General features: G+C 41.1%; 1 protein-coding gene across 10 annotated transcripts in view; it reads right to left on the reverse strand.

The window, feature by feature from the left end:
* Window positions 1–24,723, reverse strand: part of ZNF521 (zinc finger protein 521) — a 289,657-nt gene that overhangs the window by 247,676 nt on the left and 17,258 nt on the right. For 7 of the 10 annotated variants that reach the window (XM_033155068.1, XM_033155066.1, XM_033155060.1 and 4 more), the window contains 2 exons: window positions 16,026–16,082; window positions 8,161–8,340 (listed from right to left, as the gene is read on the reverse strand). Coding sequence is in view for 5 of the 10 variants with exons in the window: in XM_033155060.1 (XP_033010951.1) it covers window positions 8,161–8,340; window positions 16,026–16,082 (237 nt within the window). In the remaining 5 variants the exon portion in view is untranslated. Of the gene's footprint in view, window positions 1–8,160; window positions 8,341–16,025; window positions 16,083–24,723 lie in introns of those variants that run through there. The other 3 variants (XM_033155067.1, XM_033155062.1, XM_033155065.1) reach the window with 2 other exon arrangements.

Raw genomic sequence — 24,723 nt, forward strand, 5'->3', positions numbered from 1 at the left:
CAGTTCCACAAATGGCATCGTGATCACCAGTTTTACAGCACTTAATATGCAATTGTTCTGCCATTTATCTTCTCTTACCTATTGACCTTAACACCCCATAATATAAGCCACTTTTCCTTTCCCCCCCTTTTCCTAATGTGAAAAAGGGAAAGTCTGTGTGTGTAAGGTTAGTGTTATTGCTATTGCTTTCTTCTACCTTTTTTATTGTACATGTGTTTGTTGTTAGCTGCTCTGACACCTTGGCGGGAAGGCGTGATATAAATCCTGGAAACTAGGGTTGCCATATTTCAAACAGTGTAAAGTTGTTGAGCTTTTTAGTTTTGCCCAAAGTTTTTGCGATTTGGGGGCAAAATGGCTTTAAAAAAAAAAAAATGTCGTTTTGAGCTATTTTTATGGAGTAATGGCAAAAATGGCACTGCTGCCATGGGCTGCCATACATCCAGAATTTCCCAGACACTTGCCCGATTTCTGCCTGGGCACTGCTGCTGACATATCAATCTGGACGTATCAATCTGTACTTTTTCACAAGCACAGGAAAAACTTGAAATTTGGTAAGAGGGTGCAGACACTGAGTTGCCCGCAGACTGTCTCGCCAGAGTGGTGCACGCTCTAGTTATCTCCCGCTTGGACTACTGCAATGTGCTCCATGTGGGGCTACCTTTGAAGGTGACCCGGAAACTGCAATTAATCCAAAATGCGGCAGCTAGACTGGTGACTGGGAGTGGCCGCCAGGACCACATAACACCGGTCCTGAGAAATCTGCATTGGCTCCCAGTACATTTCCGAGCACAATTCAAAGTGTTGGTGCTGACCTTTAAAGCCCTAAACGGCCTTGGTCCTGTATACCTGAAGGAGCGTCTCCACCCCATCGTTCAGCCTGGACACAGAGATCCAGCGCTGAGGGCCTTCTGGCGGTTCCCTCACTGCAAGAAGCAAAGCTATAGGGAACCAGGCAGAGGGCCTTCTCGGTAGTGGCACCCGCCCTGTGGAACGCCCTCCCATCTCATGTAAAAGAGATAAACAACTACCTTACATTCAGAAGACATCTGAAGGCAGCCCTGTTCAGGGACGTTTTTAGTCTGTGACATTTTAATGTATCCTAATATCTGTTAGAAGCCACCCAGAATGGCTGGGGAAACCCAGCCAGATGGGCAGCGTACAAATAATAAATTTATCATCATCATCATCATCATCATATCCAATGGAACCACTGTGCAAGAGTAATGGTGTCTGCCCAAGTGGTGGAACTCCTTCTCTCCCTCTTCCCTCACAACCTTGTCTGCCCTGCACCCCCAAAATCTGCATTTTGCCCCAACCTTCCAGAACAGATCGGGGGGGGGGGGGAGCAGGGGGCACACAAGCTGAAGGGTAGAAGTTACATGAGAGGAAGTTGTTCCTCTCTGGCAATGACTCAATTAGATTCAACTCCTGCTCTGATTTTTCTTTTTAAAAGTTTCCAAATACCTGTCACTGTGAGTGTGCACTTTTAACCTTGTAGCCAGTGACTAAAAAGGGACAAGAACAGGTGGCTTTAGCGCCCTACACAAGCTCTTGTCTACCAGAAGTAAAACAATATCACATCATTTATAAAGCTTGCCAGATTCAATTGTTCTTGGCACATAATTTGGATTACCTTGGCAGAGAATTGCATGTTTTTATTTTATTGTGTGCAGTGTACTAATGCCCTGTGTAAGGCTTCTTTTCTCAAACTGCTCTATAAAGACAACAAAAGGAAAATAATCAATTAGAGAAGACTTTCCTGTGAAGTCAATATTATCGTGAGATAAACTTTTCAATCAAGCCTTCATCAATCTATACTGAGTGGTCATGTGCAAGTCTAGAGGCAGTGACTGGTCGGCTGAGCAATAGACCAAGGCGGATAAAAATCTATTAAAAATTGCATATGCTAAGTTTTTTAAAAAAAAGAATAACCTGTTTAATATTAAATGATCTGAATATAGGATTCTTAGCTGTGCGGTGAATCTCTAAACTGAAGCAATGACTTCTACCAGACACACTGAATTAAATGAGACTATTCTATGCAAACAAAGAACCAATTTCACCACATCTTAAATATATTTACAGATTTGCAGATTTTGCTTTTACACCATTGCTTAGGAAACACATGGAAATCCAAATAAATAAGTTTAAATTGGCCTTTTCTTTCTTGCTGATTTAAAATCACATTGATTTAAATTATCTCACCATATATATATAATACATGAGTTGGGTGTATAGGTGGAATTCCTTAATTTTTTGTGCATATCAAGAACATTGGAGGAAATTTGAACCTAGAGTAGCAAGAATAAAAAAAACAAAAGAACATTACACATGTGTACACCAGATTCACGTACAGAAATGGAGTGGAATTACTTCCATTGGCTCACCCCTCCTGTATGCATTCAGAACAACATCAGGAAATGCTAAGAACAGTACATGATATATGGGACCTTGGAGAGTTCCTGGACCCGTGGACAGAACATTATCAGCAGTCAGCTTGTATGCACATAAGCTCAGTGCCAATGTTTTGCTGAATGTATGTTGATGAAGACTGTCACTACAGTGTTCACTCAGTGTACACAAATCACATGTGCCTACAAGGCTAGAGGTTCTAGATTATCTTCCTTGGATTTTAGAAGATCATTGTTCTGGGGCTAAACTGATAAATATATGAACATGATATTAAGTTAAAACAAAAACAGCTAACAAAGAAAAATGTTTGATAAATTTTATCTAGAAGTAGAGAAGAGCATAGAGGTCTGACCTGACCTACTCTCTATAATGTAAATGTGCTTTATTCTTAATCCATGTGAGTAGGTCTTATGTTTCTGGTACACAACCATTCACTCTCTCCAAGTATGTCTGCATATATATTCTTGTCAGCATTTTAATTAGAAGTGCTTGTAACTTTTGGGGGGGGGTCCTGCTGCCAAATGCTAACCCCATATGTATTTTATGCACATTTAAAACAAAAAATGAGCAAGACTTGCTGCCCTAACAGTCATAATACAAAATCTTACGGGGCAATGCTGTATGGGAGCAGAGGCTGCTTTATTATCTCTGGCACTGGGGAATATTTTGAGCGCTCAGCATACACCCACTGGATGGAGCCTTCATTTTGAATTAGGGTTTCAGCCACAAGCCATTGAAACCCACAGGAATACAGCACAATCTTACACAAGTCTAGCCAGAAGCAAGGCACACTGAGTTCAATGTGATGTACTCCCAGGTAAGTCTGCACAGAACAGTTACCTTAAATCAGGCGTGGGAAACCTGAATTGTGGCCTTCGTTTACAAACCTTAATCCTCAACTCCAATTTGATCTGACTGGAAACCATGACAGGAGCATAATTACAACTGTAGCTCAGTGGTAGAGTGGGAGAGTAGGAGTTGCTGTTATTGATACAATTTTTCCATCTTTAATGTTTAGATCTTATTACAATTTATTATTTATGCAGAAATAGTTTGGTTTGGTGGCAACTTCATTATGAACAATGAAATTAGCTCGGGGGGCCTTCTGGCAGTTCTCTCACTGCGAGAAGTGAGGTCACAGGGAACCAGGCAGAGGGCCTTCACGGTAGTGGTGCCCGCCCTGTGGAACACCCTCCCAATTTTTTAGAAGACATCTGAAGGCAGCCCTGTATGGGGAAGATTTTAATATTTGACATTTTATTATATTTTATGTGTGCTGGAAGCCACACAGAGAGGCTGGGGCAATCCAGCCAGTTGGGCGGGATATAAATGATAGTAGTATTATTAATAATAATTATTAACTATGAAAGGGAAGCATGAAAATGAAATGATGATAATGAATATGTTCTACATGCAGAATGCCTCAAGTTCAACCCTTGGCATTTCCTGGTAGGGTTGCGAGGGACCCTGGAGAGCTGCTACCAGTTAGTGAAGACAATACTGAGCTAGATGGGATCAGTATAAGGCAGCTTCCTGTGTTCCTATAATTGACAGAATTCCAGTCTGGATTCCACAACATTCAGGAGAAGCAGCGACATAATGCTATACTCTGAAAACAAATTCATAGACAGCATGTGCTTCCCCCACCCCACTTTCTGAATGCAGACTCTGTTCTTCCCCCTTTGCACCTTAGAGCCACATGACAAAAGGCCTCTCAGGCTCCCAAGTTTCCATCGCCATTTTCAGTACAGTGTGAAGAAAGCTCTCTTACGCATCCGAAACCCATGTGCACACAACACATGGCTAGGGACACAGAAGCAAGTCAAATTAGCTTTTGCATTCTGAACTAGAATAAAGTTATTAGGTTAGGGCCTACTTAGGCATTACTGACCATTCCACACCTTGGGAAAGATCAGTAATAGGCCACGGACTCATAGGTTTCCACTCCCCTCATTGCTAAAAAAAAATAAAGATGGAAAGAAAAGATCCCGTCTTTATCTGAATATGGGATTGCTCCTGAGCCTCTATGAAAGAGGATTTGATTTTGCCGAGTCGCGGAAGTACGATCCCAGGAAGAAAAGTAGCACCAGAATATGATCTGAATTAGAACTTAACTGTGTCTGCAAAACAGGATCCTAAATCTATAATAAAGTTCCTTAAAAAAAGCTTTTTCAGAAGTTTGCTATCTCTCCAAGCATCATAAAAATCAATACTTGCTAAAAGCAGCAACTATCTTTGGGCTCAGTAATACTTCATCAGTTTATATTTAGGTTACTGGGTCATATTTTCTTGACATTATTGTGCTTAACGTACACAAAACATGGTGCTGAAACTTCCAATAACTCAAAACTAAACTAAATATGATAGGAATGAAAACATAGGTTTAGCAGCCTAATTTACGGCACTATTCTGTGCACGTTTATTGGAAAGTAAGTCCTATTACACTCGAGGGGAATGATATACAGGATTGCAGCCTCAAGTACCCAATTTCAGCATTTGGGGCTGAAGCATGTTTTCTTTACTTATTCTTCCATACACAGCCTGGTTCACACAACACATCAAGCCTCCTTCCTGGTCTTTTTCATTCCAGTGCCGTGCGAAGCCAAGATTTTAGCCATACCATCCAAACCCCATGTGGGGGGGGCGGGGTTAAAAAGGACTAGGGAGGAGAAAAGCAGCTGTAAGCAACTCTCCATGGGTCTGCACATCTGTGTGGTTCCAATAAACCATAGTTTGGCTTACCAACTGGGGCAGTGTCTCTTCTTTTGCCCATTGCTAATTAGAAAAATGAAACAACTAGAAAACTGTATAAGGGCATTATTTCATACCATGTCCAGGACAAAACCATTTGCTAATTATTTTTTTCTAATATATCCCACCCTCTGAAACCAACACATAAAATATTTTTGACTGATCCTGCAGACAGCATTAAAAACAAGCACACACATGAGATACTTTTAAGAAAATGGTGTATTTGTATAATCCTTTTTTCAAGCACAGGACAGTGTACTTAGTCTTAGATTATTTCAGTAGTGGTGGGGCATGAGGAACAATCTTGGTCCTTTGATGCAGAAAGAGGTCTTTAATTTTTTTCCAAACCCTCTGTTTTATATTGAATAGTTTTGATTTCTACCAGTCAACAATTTCTACAGCAACACTGAGACACCAGGCTTTTTAGGGGATTCAGTGCCTTTCTTTGAAAAACATTTCTTTTTAAATGTACTCAAGTGGCAGAGCCATTTTAACCCTCATTTAGCATGGCAAGTTCTGCCCTCCAGCATGACCTGGGGTGAAGTGGATCAGGAGCAGTGCTCCAGGAATTTCTCCTTTCGCTTCAGTTCCCTAGTTGCGCGATATTCAGTTCATGCTGCTTGCAGTCACTCAACTCAACACCCAGCTCCGGGTGAGATATGTCAGGGGATTACAAAGGGTCCGTCAAGGAAAAATGGAGGCAGCAATTTTATTCTTTGTTTCTTCTTTTTGGTAGAAAAGGAGAAAGTTTACCAAACACAAATGGCCAAATTGGGGCGGGGGGGGGGGAAATCCACCCAATGACACACCAACACCTTGCCAGACATAAATAAGAATTGCCTAAAGGAGAGCATGACAAGTACATAATAGGGCTAGAGTGAAACAGAAGGATTGATCTACCCAATCTTTGGTTAGAAGAACATTTCAAAAAACCAAGAACAAGAAGCAACACAGAGAAAATATATACTTTGATTGTCTGCAGCTTCAGATATAGGGCATTGCAGGCAGTTCCCCGCACAGGATGCCAAGCCGAGGGGGTGCCAAACTGAGAAGCTACACTATCAGGGCCATCTTACCCATAGGCGCTAGGGGTGTGGGGCACCTGGGTGCTGGGCTCTCAGGGGCACCAGGCCGAGAGTCCGGGGCCCGAGAGTTGAGTCTGGGGAAGAGCCCACCCGTTGGTTGGAGCGCCATGGCGGGCACTTCTGCTGCGGGCGGCTCTGCGCCGTGAGTTTGGGGATGGATAAGCCAGTGAGACTGGGCAACCTGGTGTGTGTGTGTGTGTGTGTGCCAGCCAGACGGATCTTTGCACCCCGATGTCGCATATGCTTAAGACAGCCCTGTACACAATTGAGAAGATCCATTTGGGCGTGCCAAATTTTGGCCTCATACAGCACACATATTATGAGAGATTTTTTACAAAGAGGTATTTCAACACATTTTCCCCTTAAATATATTTGTTCTCTTTCTCCATTCACCATGAATCAGCTTCAATACCAGATTATACATATGAACATACAAGGCTACCTTATGAATATAACCATTCCCAGACACCTTCATCTACTCAGACTGAAGGCAGCTCTCTGAGCCTAAGGATTCTCTCCAGGGTCTTTCCCCAGCCTTGTTATCAGAGACCGCTTTTTAACTGTGTGTACTTTAGACCTTCTGCATTCAAAGCATGCATTCTGCTGCTGAGCTGCAGCCTGCTTTATGCACACAAGTATGCAATCTTGTGTGGCTGCTTTGGCTAAAGAGCTAGAGGTGCCAGTAAATGCACACACATAATACTGCAAAATGCTTATCTGCTTCCCTTAATTGCAAAAGCACCCATCTCATACATGTATGAGTAATAGCTCACTGCTGACCATGATGATTCCTGTGATCTGAACTCAGAAGGTTTAGGCCAATCTGAATTACATTCACAAGTAAATGAAGAAGCCATGGGGAATTGTGTAAAAAAATGTATTATTTTTAGATATAGTCCTATTATGGTAGGTAAAGGAGAATTTGCTTGCTTTGACCAAGGGACCGTTGCCAGTGCTGCACCACACATTTCTTTGCTGCTGAAAGAATTACTTTGATTTCAAAAAACATGAATGTCTAATATCATTTGTTTTCTGGAGCTGCCCCGACATGCATTCCTTTGGGTTGGAGTCCCTGGATTGGTCTTCAAGGATATAGGATGCTTTGGTTTGCCCCTACATAATTCCTCATGCTTCTGAGGCCAAAAGATTTTTCAGGAAAGCTTCTCAACCAAAATGCTTCCTGTGGTTTACCACATGGGGTTATATGAGGTGGGTCTTCTCATCACCCAGCATCCCAGGCCATATTCTGTTTAGTGAATCGCATTAGAAATTTATTTGGTTCTGTCAGTCCCAATCGCTGCTAAGAAACCCCGTTGAGAAAATGCATCATTCTGTAGGGCCCAGACATCGCTCTAGACCACAGGCCCTGAAGTAAAACACCAACCAGCATCTTTGTCCATAGTGTCACAACTGGACAGAAGTAGTTTCATGAGGCTACTGTGACCAGCACACTACGGTTACTGGTGTGATGTTTCACTGCATCCGCTGCAAATTCTACTCAGCGATTGCCACACATCATTTCTTAAAACAGCAGTTGGAGCCCCGAGTCTAAGTTTTCAAGGACCAGGTTGTATCCACGTCATTTTTTCTTACATCAAATTACATAAGAGAGGCTTGGAGAGGCAAGTAAGAAAAATCAGTTATAAGGAAATCTACAGTGGTGTTAATGGGCTGCCAGAATGATACATGCTTCCTCAGAACCTGAATGGAACCCATTCACTGAAGAACAATGGAATCATTTCAGATATGTGAACAAAATTACCTGAGCATCTTTAGCAGTAAAATAACATGGAAGGGGGAAATGGGGGGGGGGGGATAAGAGAGTGGTTCTGAAGAGAGCGGTTCTGAAGATGGGACCTGAAATCAGAAACAGAACAGTGGAAGGAGACACAAAGTGATAAGTATTGTTTACCTGTCAGTTGACATTGATTAATCTTGTGCTCTGTGATATCACTCAGTGACTCAAACACCTGGAGGCAGCTGTCACAGCTGTGCACAGCTTCTTCCTCTAACTCCTCCCCTTCTTCCGGCCTTTTCTTACAATCTATCAACTCTCCATCTTCTGTCTTGTCTTCTAGTTTACAGTTCAGATCTGAAAGAAAATTAAGACTATGACCCCAGGGCTTTAAGAGATCCTTTAAAAAGAAGAAAATTCAGATTGGATTTGTTGTTGTTGTTGTTTAGGTCGCTTAACAAGCGGGGGGGACGACGACATTTTTGCTCAAGCCTGCAGAACATGAACATAATACTAGCTTTTACAGCCACATAAACAGAGGAAGCATCCATCCTCTCTTTTCTCAATGGTTTTTCTTCCCAAACAGTTACTCCCCCCTGCAAAAGCAGCACTTCCATTCGTCACAGTTAATTTTGTCAAGTTTAATATAACTATTGGGGGCTTTTCATCACTTGAATAATTTAAAAGAATAAATCCCTTCTACAATTCACCACTATATAATGAAAGGAAAGACAAAAACATACCAGTGAGTGAATTCAGGAGATTTTGTTTTAACTTTCAAAAAATTATAAAAGCTATCAAAGTGCCGTGAGAATGAAACTGTCTCATTTCACTAACCAGCCAAATGATCAGATTATTTTATTTTATTGCCAACTAAAAATAAAAACATTTGCCTTAAAATTAGAAGTCCGAAAATTATTTAAACTGTCTGCTAATTAACCAAAGCTGTATTAACCTGCAGAGGATCACTAGCCCAAGAGACCTCGTTTCTATCATTATAAATCTTAACTGGTATAGTGAGAATCTAACTGATAATCTAGTTCCAGGATAGTAATAATGAGCCCAATAATAGGTTCTAACTTTCTGTAACTGGTTCACAAAAATCCCTTGTGGAAAGTGAAATCTAATAATCATCCAGCACAACTGCAGCTTTGTATACAGCTAGCACAAAAGGGACAAGCAAGTTTAAGACTATAAAAGATCACAATTTAAGAGAGCTTCTTGTGAACTTTCAGAAGATTACCCATGCTGTATCTTTCTATCAACCTTCCTCCAAAAGTAGAAAGCCATGATCAAGGCTGCATATATATAGTCCCCAGGGACTGTAAGAAATCTGATATTCCTCCTGCCCACTGGAAAACAAACACCTGACTGGAGCAAACAGAGACCTGAGCTAGGAACTTGAGAAGAGGGTAGTGGAGATGCAGAACCTAAAACTGACTTGGGTGGAAGCCCTGCATCCATTGCAACTCAACATTTGTTCAGATGCAGCAGCATATTCTCCTACTGAAGTTAGCATAGCAATAAATCTCAGTTCAGTCTGATGGCAGGAGACATCAAGAAAGCTTCCCCTCTAGAGCCCATCATTTTCCCACTAAGCTGTATGGGGAAAGAGAAAGGGTTTGCCAGCACAGGAAGGCAGGAACACATCAACATCTTCTGCCTAGCGCCTGGGCAGTTGCGAAAGAGTGCTCTCCTCAACAGTTTGCCTGATAAGAGAGCATCCTCTTTGGCCACAAGAATTAACTGATTGATCAAGCTCCATTAAGTATATGGAAGAGAAGAGACGCCCCTCCCGCAATTGCAGGTGGCCCTCTTCATCCTTAAAACTCAATGAAGCAAATGTGGTGTTCATACCTGAAGTTATGTATATGGTGGAAAAATCTGTATGAGGGACCAAGAAACCAAAATGACTGTACAAGTGTAAACACTGTGTCTAAATATTGGTATATGTTCAGTCCGCATGTGTAAATTGAGGCGTAGAAGTTATGTGTTTTGTATAAAGACATGTTTCAAGTTCTAGGTTGCGTATGTGAATGACATGCAAAAGTACTGTATGATCCTTTGTGTTCTTTGGTATGGTGGTATATTTGGCAAGCATTATGTTTACATAAATATGTTGTCTACTAACAAGCAGCTTCTACATGTTAAATGCATATGGAAAGCTCCCTTTAATATTCCTTTGCAAAGTGTTTGTGGTAATTAAGGCTGCCATAATACACGGGAAAGCAACTCCGTTAATAAAGGTGCTCACATTCCACCAGTAGTAAGGCACAATCCACCGTGCGTCATTATCTAGTCAAATACTGACTACATATACACACTTTAGGAAACTGTGATTGACAGTGAGTCCCCATGGTATAATACATGCAGTATACACATAATTACAATACGAGTATGACTCTCGTACAGTAGTAGTATACTGGGATGTACCAGCTAATTTCCATATTGTTTAATTTGGATCTTAACATTGCCCCAGAACAACACATGCTGAATGAAGAGAAAAGCCCCTTTAAACTCCCTTTAACACACTCCTTGGATCCCAAACTTACTTGTACGTACATTCCCAACCTTTACATCTACCTCAGCCTAGCAGTTAAAAATACCGCTAGGTTATAAGCAGCTGAGGAAAAGAAATAATTGTCTTAACTGTTGCAAACTGACCCCGACATCATTAAACACTTGTTGGAAGGCAGCATGTGCACAATGCATACTATTAGATGTTCAGCTCAAGCTCCCAGTTTCATCTCATAAAACTGACAGCACTCGGGGAAATGTGGGCACTGGGTCTGAATTTTAACACGACTATTTAAATGCTGCACATAAAGTTTACAGACCTGTTTGTTTTAAAATAAGGGTAGAGTCTGACTCTGCTTTAAGTAGCATGCTAGAGGGGAGAAAGAGATGCAACAATGCTCAGCACTTATTATTCATGAATGCTGGCCCTTAACAAGAATCCAATAGAATAACAGACACGCGCGCACACAGAGCTTAGGATACAAAACGTGAAAAACTGCTTATGACAATGCGTTTTACAAAAATAGAACTGACTATTAATGTTAGAATTATTTTTTCAAATTACATAATGGGAGTCACTGTGGGGGAGAGGGAAGACTTGCTTCCATTTATGCATTCACAGATACAAACCTACTGGGACGGGAGTCAGGCAACTTAGTCCCTTCTGCTGCAACTTCAGAATGCATGCTCTAGCAAAATGCTACGGTAGTTTTTAGGTCAATTCTTAAGGGGGGAAACCTGCGAGACCTGGGTTCGGTCACAGCCTCTGTGTAATGAGTTGTGGCAGCCTCTACCTCTCTTGATGCATATATTTCCACTACTCTCCCCCCGCCCCCGTAAAGACCTCTCCATTTTAAAATAAAGCCACAGATACTTGGAAGCTGCTGGATGGTTTTAGAGATGGCAGGAAGAACCATCGTCTACATTACGTATGGCAACACACAATTATTACGACTAGGTTTTGATGAAGCATTGGCTCAGTGGCTACCATAACTATTGGTTGGCTCCACCAATATATTCCGAGCCTTTCACACTAGTTAATGACTTTCCATAGTTGTATCTTCTGGGGACACTGCTCATTCAACATCTCACTCTGGACGTACACAAAATAGCTACATGCTTCCATTCCCACCAGCCAGTAACCATAAAGACTACAAACCAGGATTTTAAAAAATAAAAGAGTTCCACAATGCAAATTGTCTGTCAAGTTGTAAATATCTAAAACCATGGTTGCACACTCATCTGATGGGCAGCAAACAAGAGAGAAAAAGCATAAATCGCAAGCCCTGATTTTCTCTTGGACCCATCAGTATGATGGACTAGTATAGCCTGAGGTTTTATAGCATCTCACATGTGGCATAAGCCCCCCAAGCTTATACTGGCAGGCGTCATCTAATGTTATGAACATCTATTTTATTTTATTTTCTGCAGAGCTTGCCTTAGCACACTTTCTCTACATACAGTCAAATATCCACGTGACTCCAAATCAGAAGTCCTACCAAAGGAATTTTTTCTTTGATAACTGCAGAACTAGACATGAATTCTCTAGCTCACAGATGCATTTCAGATATCTGTGATATTAGAAACTTTCCCCCCTATCAAACATATGATTGACATGGGAAAATATATGCACTGGGCCCACCTTTTCCAACAAGGGAAGGGGTGGGAGAGTTTTACAAGTACACAATCTCTGGGATGCTGTTCTTGCTGGAGTCTGGATACAGAGGAAAAATTGGACTGCTGGGTTTCAGATATTACTTAGACATACACACGTGTCATAATCTCCTTGTGTATATGGGATGTATCCAACTAAGTTTCACTGAGAGTAGATATAATGAAATTAATGGACTTAAGTTAGTTATGTTCATTCATTTCAATGGGTCAACTCTAAGCAGGATTAGCACTGGATACAACTCATGGTATGGGCGGACAATCCGCTCGTGGAAGCCTACAGTGGTGTGTGGATTGTCCATCACTGAACTGGATCTCCAGCATGAACTGTTGGAAGTTCAGGGTCTCAAACCACATTACACTAACTAGTAAAGTTCAATACGTCAGCAAGTCTGTATATCACTGTCCCATCTGCAAGATCCCTTTATAAGATTACCTAATGCAAAAGGGGGGGGAGAGAGATTTGGCTCTGGAAGGAATTCTAACCATTAATATAGTACATAAATGAACTGCTGTTTTCTGTTCCTGATTATGTTAAATGTTATTTATAAATGGTATTTTCCCCATTACTTTTGTGTCCTGGCAGGTGGCTTTCTCCTTCTCTTCCTTCTCCTCATAAGGGATGTTATTGCTGTAACTTGGTCTAATAAAACTACAACTTTGGAGGAAAATGAAAAACTGAAAAAGGCTTAAAAGAGTTAGCAGCAATAAACCCATGGACTTCAATTAATTTCCAGTAAGAGATTGGTTTAAGGCCAACAAGCAGAAATTCTATTCTGTCCATGTAAAAATGAGGTTTCACCACATTTACTTTTTATAACCTATATAAAAGTCAAGTTTTTAAAAAGTAATGAATATCTAAAAGCCATCTCAGCAGACTGGCAAAGACAATCTGTATGTCTGAAACTCATCTTGAATATTTCTCTCCACGCAACAAGGATCCATAGCTGATCGAGAGCCTAAAATGTCAAACTACGAGGAAGAAAGCCCAGTTTCCAGTCCATTTGACTGCGTTTTAATGGACCTCCTTCCAAGCCACTTCTGCATGGAAAAGTGCTGGCAAAAGAAAGGAAAACTAAGAGATCATGTGGTTATAATTATGACCAGGAAAGGAATATTTCTGCAGTTCAGCGGTGAAGTAAAACTCTGTCGCTGTCTGCTCCCAATAGTGTCCATCGCAAAACAACTGCCTCATTAAATCTCTGCAGTAAGATTAATATGCCGTAGCTGCACTACATTTATAACTTGGTACTCCATAAAAAGCACATTTAATGGAAGGAGCCAGAGCTTTGATACAAAGATTTACTAGAAAAACTTCTAGCAGCACGTATGGGGCTTCTTACGCTGCTTTTGTGTGCAAACAGCTGAATATTTTCTGTATCTGCTTGAAGGCTGAAAGTGTTGCAGCATACAAGGCACCCAAAAGCCGTAATAACAAACAAATCAATAATCAGTAAATACATTGGTAAATGCTTTTCAAAACTCCACGCACCTCACATAGTGTGAGCCCACAGGTCCTTTATTAAACAATATTCCAACATGAGTGACATTTTAGAAAAAGACTATGGCTTATGTTGTGCATAACTGGAAGAATCTCTAGAAATGAAGCTATTCAACTAACCTCAAATGAATGTCCCCATTTCAGGAGTAACCTTCCCCACTTTTCTGCAGAGTATTCTCACACCCTACCATGGTTTGCTTTAACCACGCTATAGTTTTTATCGTGTTTTTAATATTCTTTTGGGAGCTGCCCAGAGTGGCTGGAGAAACACAGCCAGATGGCTGGGGTATAAATAATAAATTATTATTCTCAGTGCTAACCATGGTTTCTTTACTGGTTTAAAATATCACAGTACTGCTGTTCAATTAAAAGTGTCCTTGACTTTTTCCAATAGGTTATAAAATTGACCAAATGCTCCTGTAACCACGGTTTGCAAACTCACTTAAAGGGAAAGATTTAAACACTGACTGAGAGCAACTCTGGTTCGTGCCAATGTAGATATAATACTATCATAACTACCGGTATCTCCTAACAGTGTTAATTAATTCATTAATTCAAAAGATTGAGAATAGTGTGTCTGCCCAAGATGCCCCATTGCTGCTGATGCTTCAAATTGTTACAATTGTTTTATTCCACTTTATAAAATAGTAAAGGTGTATAATAATCAAAAGCAGAGGGGTTTTTGATCAGGGAACACAACACCTGAGATCTTCAGAGGGGCAGAGATCTGTATGGAATATTTTGAAATGCACTGAAATACCTGGCTGAGCTTTGCTTTTCCAGAAATAAATCCTTAAGTTGCCCTGCAGATGAGCCGGAGTAGTGTCACAAATTAGGATATTTACACAAGCATGTCAATCAGCTACATATTTGTGCAATCATCCAAGATTTACCGGTAATGGCAAGCACCATTATAAACTGACAAAAGCAACAGAACAGGTCTAACATTTTGGGGAAACGTTTTCAATTCCTCACAACATATTTTCCAATCGCAGCCCACTGAAACATTAACAGGATTTCATTTCTCCGAAGTAGTTAAGAGACATTTCCAGAAAAAGTAGAAGAAAATTCCATAAATGGTTCCATATTTTGTCACAAGCAGTCTGTTCTATGAGGATCTCAAAGAAGGAAAATATAGTATATACAAGTGTCCAAAGAGTTAGACAGCACAAATACCAACAAAGAGATGAATCCACTTTACTAGAGATGAAAAATGTACTAATAATCAGTTTACCACATATAATAAGCTTACATTACTATTAATCACCTTATAAAGGAATCCTTCAAACTAAAAGCTATACATTAGCTGCGATGGGTGGGGGGGGGCTTTTTAAGTCTAAGTAAAACACGATCAATGAAAGCAGAATTTCCCCTTAGGATTTTCTTGAGACCCTCATCTAAAGATCCATAAGCAAGTATCAATAGAGCACAGAGCATGATCATTTCGTTGAGCAAAAGCTATTTAATTATTACTTCGCGGAATAAGTAGTCAAATATACCAAAATACTGAATCATTCCTTAAACTATAAAAACCAAGTATTTTTTTTCAAACCAGAAGCAAAAAATAAAAATAAAATAAAAGGGGAACCACTGTGACCAACAACATGCTATTAACCCCCTTTTAGCTGTTCATTATAATGAACAGCTCAGATTTCCAACCTAAAATCTTGCTGGTTGATCTAAGGATTTAGCTACAAAACTCCCAGTGACTTAAATGTAGGGATCAGTGGCTGCTAAGAAATTCAACGGATTAAGATTTTAACTATACACTCATTTATGAAAGCAACTAGCCTGTAGAGATACTGGCCACAATCCAGAAGTGTGCATGCGCCAGATCGGCATGCACAAGCTAATTCCCATTTCAGTCCCTTCCTTCTGCCAAACTCCCACACCGTTTTCAAACTTTCGGAAGTTTTTTTAAAGTGGCTTGACAGATCTGTTGTGTGGGTGGGGGAGACATTGTGAGGGGAAACAGGGCTACTGGAATATAAATGGGCCGAAAAAAATGGATTTGAGCTTAGGTCTGGTTCACAGCATAACTGTCGTTTCATATGTAAAGTTTCTTTCAAAGAGCTGTGATTAGCTGGGAGTTAGTGTGGATTCCTGCTTACAAATAAGAGGGTCCATATTTCCGGAAGACGGTCATTCATCCATCAAACTGAAGCCCTCTTGGTTGAGGGAAAGAGAGATATCTTGGGAAGCTAGGAGGCCATTGGGGGACAGAGAGAAATGGAAAGACAGGCTTTTTCTTCCTTCCAAATACTTGAGCTGGAGTTCAGTCAGGTAAGAGTGGACTAAATATGTCTCACACTGTTCCAAGACAAGCAAAATAAATGTAGGAATTCAGCATTACCTGTCTGCACAGCTGACTGTCCCACACCTCCCTGGTCCTCCGATTCATTTTCTTCTACTGTCAAGGAAAGGTAAAAAACAAACAAACAAAACGAAAAATGATCCATTAGGTAAGTGCCTTATTTGTATTCCAAACACATATAGCTATCTTCCATTCTTAAGGCCATCAATGTTCCCACTCCATGATAAAGAGAAATTCTGCCTAACAAAAGATCTATTTGAAAAGGAGCCAGGCTTTAAACTGAATCTCAATGCATCTATTTGTCCATTGGCTAAGTGGCTTTATGGGACAACTCAAAAAATGTTGTGCATCAGAAGCCAAATAAATCCTTGCATAAGGGAATCAGTATTTGACTGTGTTCTTACTTGAAAGCTCCACCAACCGTAGTAGCCCCTGTAAGCATCAAGGGCAAGAGCATTCTTAAACTATCAATCTGGAATTTCACTACCACTTAAAAAATACCAAAAATAAATTGAAATCTATCAGAATCGTAAGATCTAGGACTTTGAACACAAAAGTAATCTGAGTGTATTCATAGTCGTCGCTGCAGCAACCCTTGCCATTTTGACTGGGCTATGGTCAGTTGCACTGTATCTATTCCTGTAATTTACATTTGGCTGTAGCAACAGTGTCAGGCACTGGAGCAATTTGTAAGGGATGTGACTCAAGATACAAGGAAAATTGCCACTCTTCAAAAAAAAAAAAAGACTCTTCCATCAAGCTCCAGGGATCCAACTCTAAATGGACAGCATGAAGAGAACAGTCCTCTACTCCCATTCCAAAGAGGTGACGATTTAAGGTTTAAGGAGTGGGGACTTAAAAGTTTATCAAGCTTCTACTGAGGAGCAGTCTTAAAGTCTAGGCAAAAAATATAAACGCTTGCTTAGTTAGATATTGAAGTCTCAAAGGCTGGATGTGATACTAGTAGGTATTTAATAAGACAAGGATTCCATAGAGGCATTATACATTAAGCAGTATTATTCCCTGGTACAACTTTTATGCTGCACTGTGATTTTAGCTACTCTATGGAAACAACCATTAAAAGAGAAATTGGGGGTGGAGTGGGATCTAATGGTAAGAGAATGATGTTGAGCAGAGTGGGGAAACTCATACCTGAGGGCCAGAGATGGCCCTCCATACCTCTCTTTCTAGCCCTTGGGAATCTTTTCCCAGGCCATGTCCCACTCCACCCCCTGCTCCATACATTCATTCTTTATATATACTGCCTCACTGGAATATGGGCTTGAACTGCGATAACACCTCCTGCTTGCTTGCATGGATGGTGTGTGTGTGTGTGTGTACAGTAATGGACAGAGCAGTGGTGTTTACCTGACCTCTTGACAGCTGAGCCATTGCAGCTTACCAGGTGAAAGAGTTTGGGGGCGGGGCGGCAAGTCGGTTGGCGTTGAGCAAATGCGCCTGCAGGAGCCCTGCTGCTTTTGCACAGTGCTGAGCTCCCCACCACCTCGCCCCTCCCACTCTCTGCACTGGTAAGTGGCAATGACTGTTTTCAGTGGGTCTGGTGAGCAGCAGTGTCCAACCACTTCCACAACTGTGTCAACCGCTAACTTCAGCATGGCTGGAGGCAGCCTCCTATATAGAAGGCATTATTCTGTCCACTTTTGCCTCTGGTCCAGCCCAGCACTGGCAGGCAGCCCCAGAAGGTTCTCCATGAGAGAACACAGCCCTTATGCTGGAAAAGGTTCCCCAGCCAAGATGCAGTGCGTTGTAAAATATAATTAAGAAGATTTAGCCATTCCTTGCCATTCTAACTCCCACTTCAACCTGGGGCAGAGAAACCCCATTTATTTCAGTCCCATTACATAAGTGTGCATGTGCACATGCACACATACACACACTTTCAGCCTGGGTAGATTCTGTTAAAATATTTTGCGGTTTTTGCTGCCTGCCACAGCAATAGGATTGCCATGCTGCAGGAAAGACAGCTGCAAGCTCCATCCATCGCACCCATCCTCATCCGCCCCATCATTTTGAAAAATGTGAAAAGGAGCATCACAAACAGCAGAAGTTGAAACTGCCACAGAAAAAAAGATGGAAAAGAATGCAGATTGTTTGGGGGAGGGTCTCCCCATAGCAAGTGAGTAGTGCAGGCACAGTCAATCTCTGTGTTAAACGTTCTGAAAGGGCTGGGCAGTCTAGCAAGCCATTCAAAACTTCCCAAATCTCTTTGCCCATCCAAGAGATCCGGAGGAATGCAGAAAAGGTAGGTGAAGGGTTCCACTATGGTGGATTAAACTGTCTAGATTCCATCATAGCAAGATCAAGAGAAATGGAACAGCCTGTGACATTCAGAACCTAGTGGGGCTCTCTTCAACTTAGGGGTCCCTTCCCAGAGATGCAGGTGAGGGAAACCTCCCCCTGAGCCTAGGTTGCTTCAAACTGGGATGACGCACAGAATCCTTCCTTGCCCTGGGAGCTCCTCCCTTCACGCTGCACAAAATTAGACTAAAGCGGTGGGAAGCTCTAATAAGAGCATTCAAAAAATAAATGCTGTGAGTTTGTCAAGAACAGTGGTGACATTTCTGGCATGCTTGGAGCAGTCCCACTTAGAAGAGAATTTAGCCCATTTTATTCCAACAGCGTAAATATTCAGAAGTTCAGCAGGATCCAAAATTCACTTTGCTTCTACTTCTCTCCCACTGGTGGCTCCTGGGCACAACTAATTACTTATTTTAACTCTTTCTTGATCCACACTGTGATGATGAAACAGGGACAACAGTTGTTACTGTTCTGCAAAATGTTTTGTAGTAGCTACTGGGCCAAATGTGTGGAAGCTGTTGGGGTTTTGGCCAGTAGGCACTCTGAGGCTCAACTCAGACATACTGACAGACCATGGTTTACTGTGAGGAGAGTGAGGAGCTATGAGCCCAGTGCTTCTGCGTGTTTGCCTCCCCATCACTTCTTTGAGCACAAGTGGAAGGGAATTTAAAGTTTTCAGTCATCACAATTTGTAACAAAGCAGTTTCCTATTTTACCCAAGAATGGTTTTTAATGGAATGAAAAACTATGGGCTGTTACAAACTATGGCTGAAAACTTCAAATTTGTCTGAGGGTCAAGCAATGTGGTTCCATGTATTACTGGGCATCATTACTGGCCACTGTCCATACTGGCCAAAGCTGCAGTCTGGCTGCATCTGGAGGGTGTAATGTTGCCTCACCACTGGCCTAACTTAAGGCATGAATGAGGGCAAAGGAGAAGCAGGAGAATATGAGGATCACACTTGGTCATTCTGTTAAGGGCATGATTTGTTGTTCCCTCCAAATTAGACCTAAGAGTTAGTATATTACTAGTGAGATGGTATTTCTCAGGGTGTTGTTCTCCTTTTTGTCAAAGGTTCTGTTCTTTATGGTTTTCTAAAATAAATGAACAAAGCAAACTTTTGTTTATATTCTACAAGGAATTGTAGATTCAAACTATACTGCACACTGTACAGCAGAGTAACATAAGTTAGTTGAATCTCACTCATTATAATGTCAAAGACTTGAGCGATATTATCTCTAATTTAGGTAAATATTTTAAAAACACTTTGATGCTTTTCTGATTTCTATTGTTTGCAACAAATATACAGTTCAACATAAAAGGTGATGGGAAATCTCTCTTATTAAGTAGATACAATGTTTGGCCAAGATGTCTGTTCAGACATTATCCTATGTGATCATTCTGGAAAAAGCCCCCTGAAAGACAATGCCAAAATGTTTCATATAAAACCTCTTCAAAAGGCCCAAACTGCAAAAATGAGCTTAGCAGTTAGCTTGACAACGCCACAATTTTTTAATAATAGCTGCTGTGGTTTTCGCATCCTGCCTGCGGTGACGGATGTGGGTTAGGTAGCAATTGTTAAGATCTTGTTAACCTTTGTCCGTACTTCCAAATTTGGCTGTTGGAAAGTTACTGAAGCTAACCCTCAGGAACAGAGCACCAAGCATTGCCAAAATATGGCTAGCTGCTACAGGTATGTTGTACTGACTTCATCCTTGTGTTTATATGCTTCAGTGCATCTTCCTAAAATGGTTATGTCCTCCTCAAAATGAGTAACAATTAAGCCAGTGAAAGGCAGTAGGATAGAAGAACTGATTCCTAAAGATAGATCAAGGGAAAATGTGGGGGCAACATGAGCCGACAGCAGAACTATAAGTCTCAAAGGCACCAACACCTCTGTTATTCATTGTTCCCTTTTGAACTTAGAACTGCACAGTGCACCTGGTTAGAAAGGCACTCACACCATCTTGCATGCGTACACAGATACAGAAAAATGGTATGAGAGGGACTACTGTTCTTCTATTCCTGTTTGTGTGTCCTTCAAGAAACACATTTTAAAAACTGTTAAGTGTGGACTATAATCAGTTTTCTCAGCTCCCTCGGTAAACAAACAAACAATACAATACAATACAATACACTTAATAGTTGGCTGCACTGGAGTAACAGTTAACAGCCGCCTTGAACAACTTTGGAGACAAAGGACACAATTTTGCTAAATAAACAGAGAGAGAGAGAGAGAGAGAGAGAGAGAGAGAGAGAGAGAGAGACCCAACGAAATCCAAATACTGCCAGCACTGGCCAACACTGCTAAACAATGAAACAGAATGTCTATAAGTAATTCAGTCCACAACAGTCAACTAATCACTAGCACCTGCTAATCAACCACACCAAAGGCTGCAGAGTGATAGGCCTTCATCCATCATACCATAATGCCATAAGTCTGCCCGAAGCCAAAAAATGGCTTTAGAATTCCAATGTGTTTCACTGCACACAAGATGGGAGTCAGCTGCGTGCTAAATAATCCCCCCCCCCACTTTCCATCCAAAACAAAAGAATTGCAGTTTGCTCTCTTCTTTGCCTGGGATATTAACACAGGAAGAATTCCGTCTAGTTTTCTGAAGGTCTTACAACAAAGGTTTATAATCTGCAAGAATATGCAATGCACTGTGATCTTAGAGGTGTTAGCAGTAGAGCATCTTTCATGTTAGCATGGAGTTAGTGGGGAGACACATACCCTGGGTCAGGTGTCGCAGTTGTTTTTTTCTACTTTTGAATAGTCATTTCATGGCATGGCACACTTTTTGTGAATGGAGCAAGCACATGCCCTGCTGCTCTGCCACCTCGCTCATCAAGACCACCACAAAGTTAGTGGCCTTTGTCAAAGGAATTTCGTGCTCACTGTTTAATACTGGTTGCTGTGTTTTCAATTTCTCATGCCTTATCTTACGAGATTAATCATATAAAAGCATTTCAGCACTAAGCAAATGATAAATAAGTAAAGCAAAATTAGTCCTATCAAAGCACAAAACACACTGCATCATCCTTAAGGTAAGTTTCCTTTAGCAGTGTTTCTTCAATCTCAATAAAAAAGAAGTTTGCAAAATGTCATTGTGATAGTACTGCTACTGCCACCACTACTCAATGTTGGCTTAGTGCTGAAATGTAGATGGTATCCTACAGGGCACAGAACAGGCAATTACCTCTTCCAAAACACACGGAACAAGGTTGGGGGGAAAGGAAGGAAAGTAGGTAGTTTGGGGATTAATGAAACAGAAGCAACTAAAGGCATACCGCACCAGACGTGCTTTGGGAAAGGCAAAGGCAGAGAAAGTAATCGCAATGGAACAGGGTTGTAGGGAGATGCCAACACCGTTCCTTGACTCTCTTTTGCAATACTACAGGCACAGTCAATGCACAGACCAGAGTTTTGATGCCTGTACACACATAGCACGAATGGGAGAAGAGCTTCAAACGCTCAGGAACGCATGGTAGACATGTGCCAGGGAGCCATCACCGCTGCATGTTTCAGATGCCCCCCTCCCTTTACTCTTTCTGCGTAGAGGAACGAAGCAAAACTGCTACTCAGAATGTGAATGAGTTCTTCTGTCGTGATCAGATATGCTTTTTTATCACTCCTGATACCGGTAAAGTACAGTAGCCCCACTGCCCATATCTGCACTGTAGCAGGTGAGAATGAGAAGGCCAATAAAACGCTTGAAGCAGATTGCCGCAGCCCAGGAACAGTGTTGGCCTAGGATTCTTCAGCAACCAGTAGCGCCTGCTCTGAGGAGGGTGCACCTCTCTCTCTCTCTCACTCTCTGTTTCAGCGCTAAAGCAATAGTCTGGCAGACTGAAAAGGGCCCCTGTGGAGCATGCTATGAAAGGGCCCCTCAGGGAGCATGCTATGAAAATGTGATGGCCTCTAAACATGAGCAGGAATTTGATAAAGCCCAGGGAACAAAATTCATTATTCCTCCTTCATTTTATAACGGCACATTCTGCAATTCACTAGGCTGCCTCTTAAATGAAAGCCAGCCTTGTTTCGCATTAGGAAAGTAGTGGCCAATGGCAAAAATGTGCATTAGAGACTTAATAAGGGAAGTAATGGGTGAATGTGAAGTTGTACAAACACAGCAAGAATGTGAATTTACACTTTACAACAAATGCTAGAGAACAAAGGCTGTGATTTATTGTATTTATACTATTACAAACTATCATAAAAATAAAAGCTTTGGATAAATGAAAAAAAGTCTTATTTTCTTTTTCACGAAGAAGGTTAATAATTTTTTTAGAGATACCTACTGCTCTGAATGACTGAGGCCATTTTCAGCTTGTTAAACAAAGTAAGAGAGAAGCCACACATCCCAAAATAAACTATAAAAATAGATTGCTATTGATTTAGTACCCTTCCTAAAATGGTTTCCTTAAGGAACGTGAAACAAAATAAGCCTAATACAGCAACAATGGTTGCTGGGAGGTAGAAGAGGAGGAAAGGTTTTAACCTAAGACAACTGTCCTCATTTTTTCTTTCTTTTTGGGGGGGCGGAGGTGGGGTGGCTTGCATTTAGCGTTTCCTGCAGTTCAATAAATAGTTATTTTATAAACCCTCCTTTGCATAAAGATGAGAAGTTATTTGGTCTTTTCACCCATCTTACACAAGTCTTTTCCCACAAGAATGACAACTTTGCAGGGGGAAAAATGCATTCAATCTGCATGTTTGAGTAGTATCAGCAGACAAGTAATAGAGACACTAGGCAGATTAGCATAATCAATACACAATTTACAGAGCTATCCAGACAGAACAGAAGTGATATGTGTATGCCATTATTTTAGCATCTACAAATTACAGTAATTTCGGGAGGTATCTTTATGCATTTTCTCTCCTCTGCCTCTGTGCACGTAAAACTAATAAGAGGCACAGACTGCCCCCCACCCACCCCCTCCACCCTTCGAAGAGAGAAGACACATTTCAGAAAGACACTTAAGAACAGGAAATATATGTTAACTCTCCTCGCTTTCAAGATGTTGAATAGGAGATGGGAATATTTCACTGTTTAAAATGAGGGTTCTTGATGAATGCAAAACTGCAACTCACCAAAACCAGAGCTTGAAGTGAGGCTTAACGACAGGATCAAGGACCCAAACAAAGCAGACCACACTAGCTGTGTTGAAACAGGCACATGCCAAATCTTTCCAATCCCTTAATTCTGGACTAGGGATTTAGAGCAGACACACTTACCCCGTCCATTCTTTTTGATGTTGCAGACTGAAACATGGCTAAAATTTAGCTACTTAGGCCATAATACTAGCTAAGATTAACTAGCGTTGATAGAAATTTACCTATTAAACCATATGCTGATTGCTTTAAAAGTTAACATCCATAGTTCTAGGTGTAGGGCAGGGATACCCATATGATGCTCTCCACGTGTTTTTAGGCTACATCCTATCATCTCTGGCCATGATGGCTGGGGCTAATGGAAGTTGGGAGTCCCAACAGCTGGAGGGCACTATGATGGCTACCCTTGTGGCATATTTCAACAATTTGGATCTTATAAGATTATAAGAAAAAGTAGCTGTGTACCACAGAGCTGATTTAGTAGCAAAATGGCTTGTTTTGATATCCAGGGAAGGACTGACCAATTGACAATGGAGCAGATACTGTTAAGTTTCATCAGAATACATAACCATTTGAAGGCACAATAATATGCAAAAATGCAATTTAAGCTGATGTCTTGAGAGTTCTTTGACTCAGAACTAGAAATCTAGCAAGCTACTTTTGAAAGCTGTTGGCTTTCTCTCAGTTTGATCAAGCAATGCTGAATAAGATACAAATATGTGTTTCACATTGGCGTAGGCTTGCAGTGTAACCACCTGTCAATAATCTATAAAGAAATAAAGTGGGGCACTGGGGAGGGGGTGTTCAACTCTATTGGGTAGCCCCAGCCTTTAAAAGCAGGGACTTGGTTATGGCTGAGCCATGTCTGTAGAAATTCAGGGGGCTTTCCTGGATTAGATGAAGTCCACATCATAGCAGTAGTAGCCTACTTCATAAGGTGACAACAATTATACACACAGACACAGAATGCCCATTTTCTAAAAATTGCCAGTTGTAAATGTGTGGTGATTGAGGAAGTAGCAAGCGTTCAACGAGTTGCCAGTCTTTTCTGCCATCCTGAACTAAGACAATGAATTTAAAATACTTTTCACCCTTAAGCTATAAACAAACCATGTAATTCTTCTCCATATGCTGTTTGTTCCCTAATCCTACCTAACCCCTAGGCACATAAAACATATACTGTATTCTTATTCTGTACTCGAGGAAGAAATGGCCAAAATACAATTGCACTGGATCATATCTGTATTAATGAATAATCAAGTCCAGTTCTGGTTCAAAACTCCATGTACATTTAATGCGCA

The sequence above is a fragment of the Lacerta agilis genome, chromosome 7 (genome assembly GCF_009819535.1).
Source record: "Lacerta agilis isolate rLacAgi1 chromosome 7, rLacAgi1.pri, whole genome shotgun sequence".
Lineage (NCBI taxonomy): Eukaryota > Metazoa > Chordata > Lepidosauria > Squamata > Lacertidae > Lacerta > Lacerta agilis.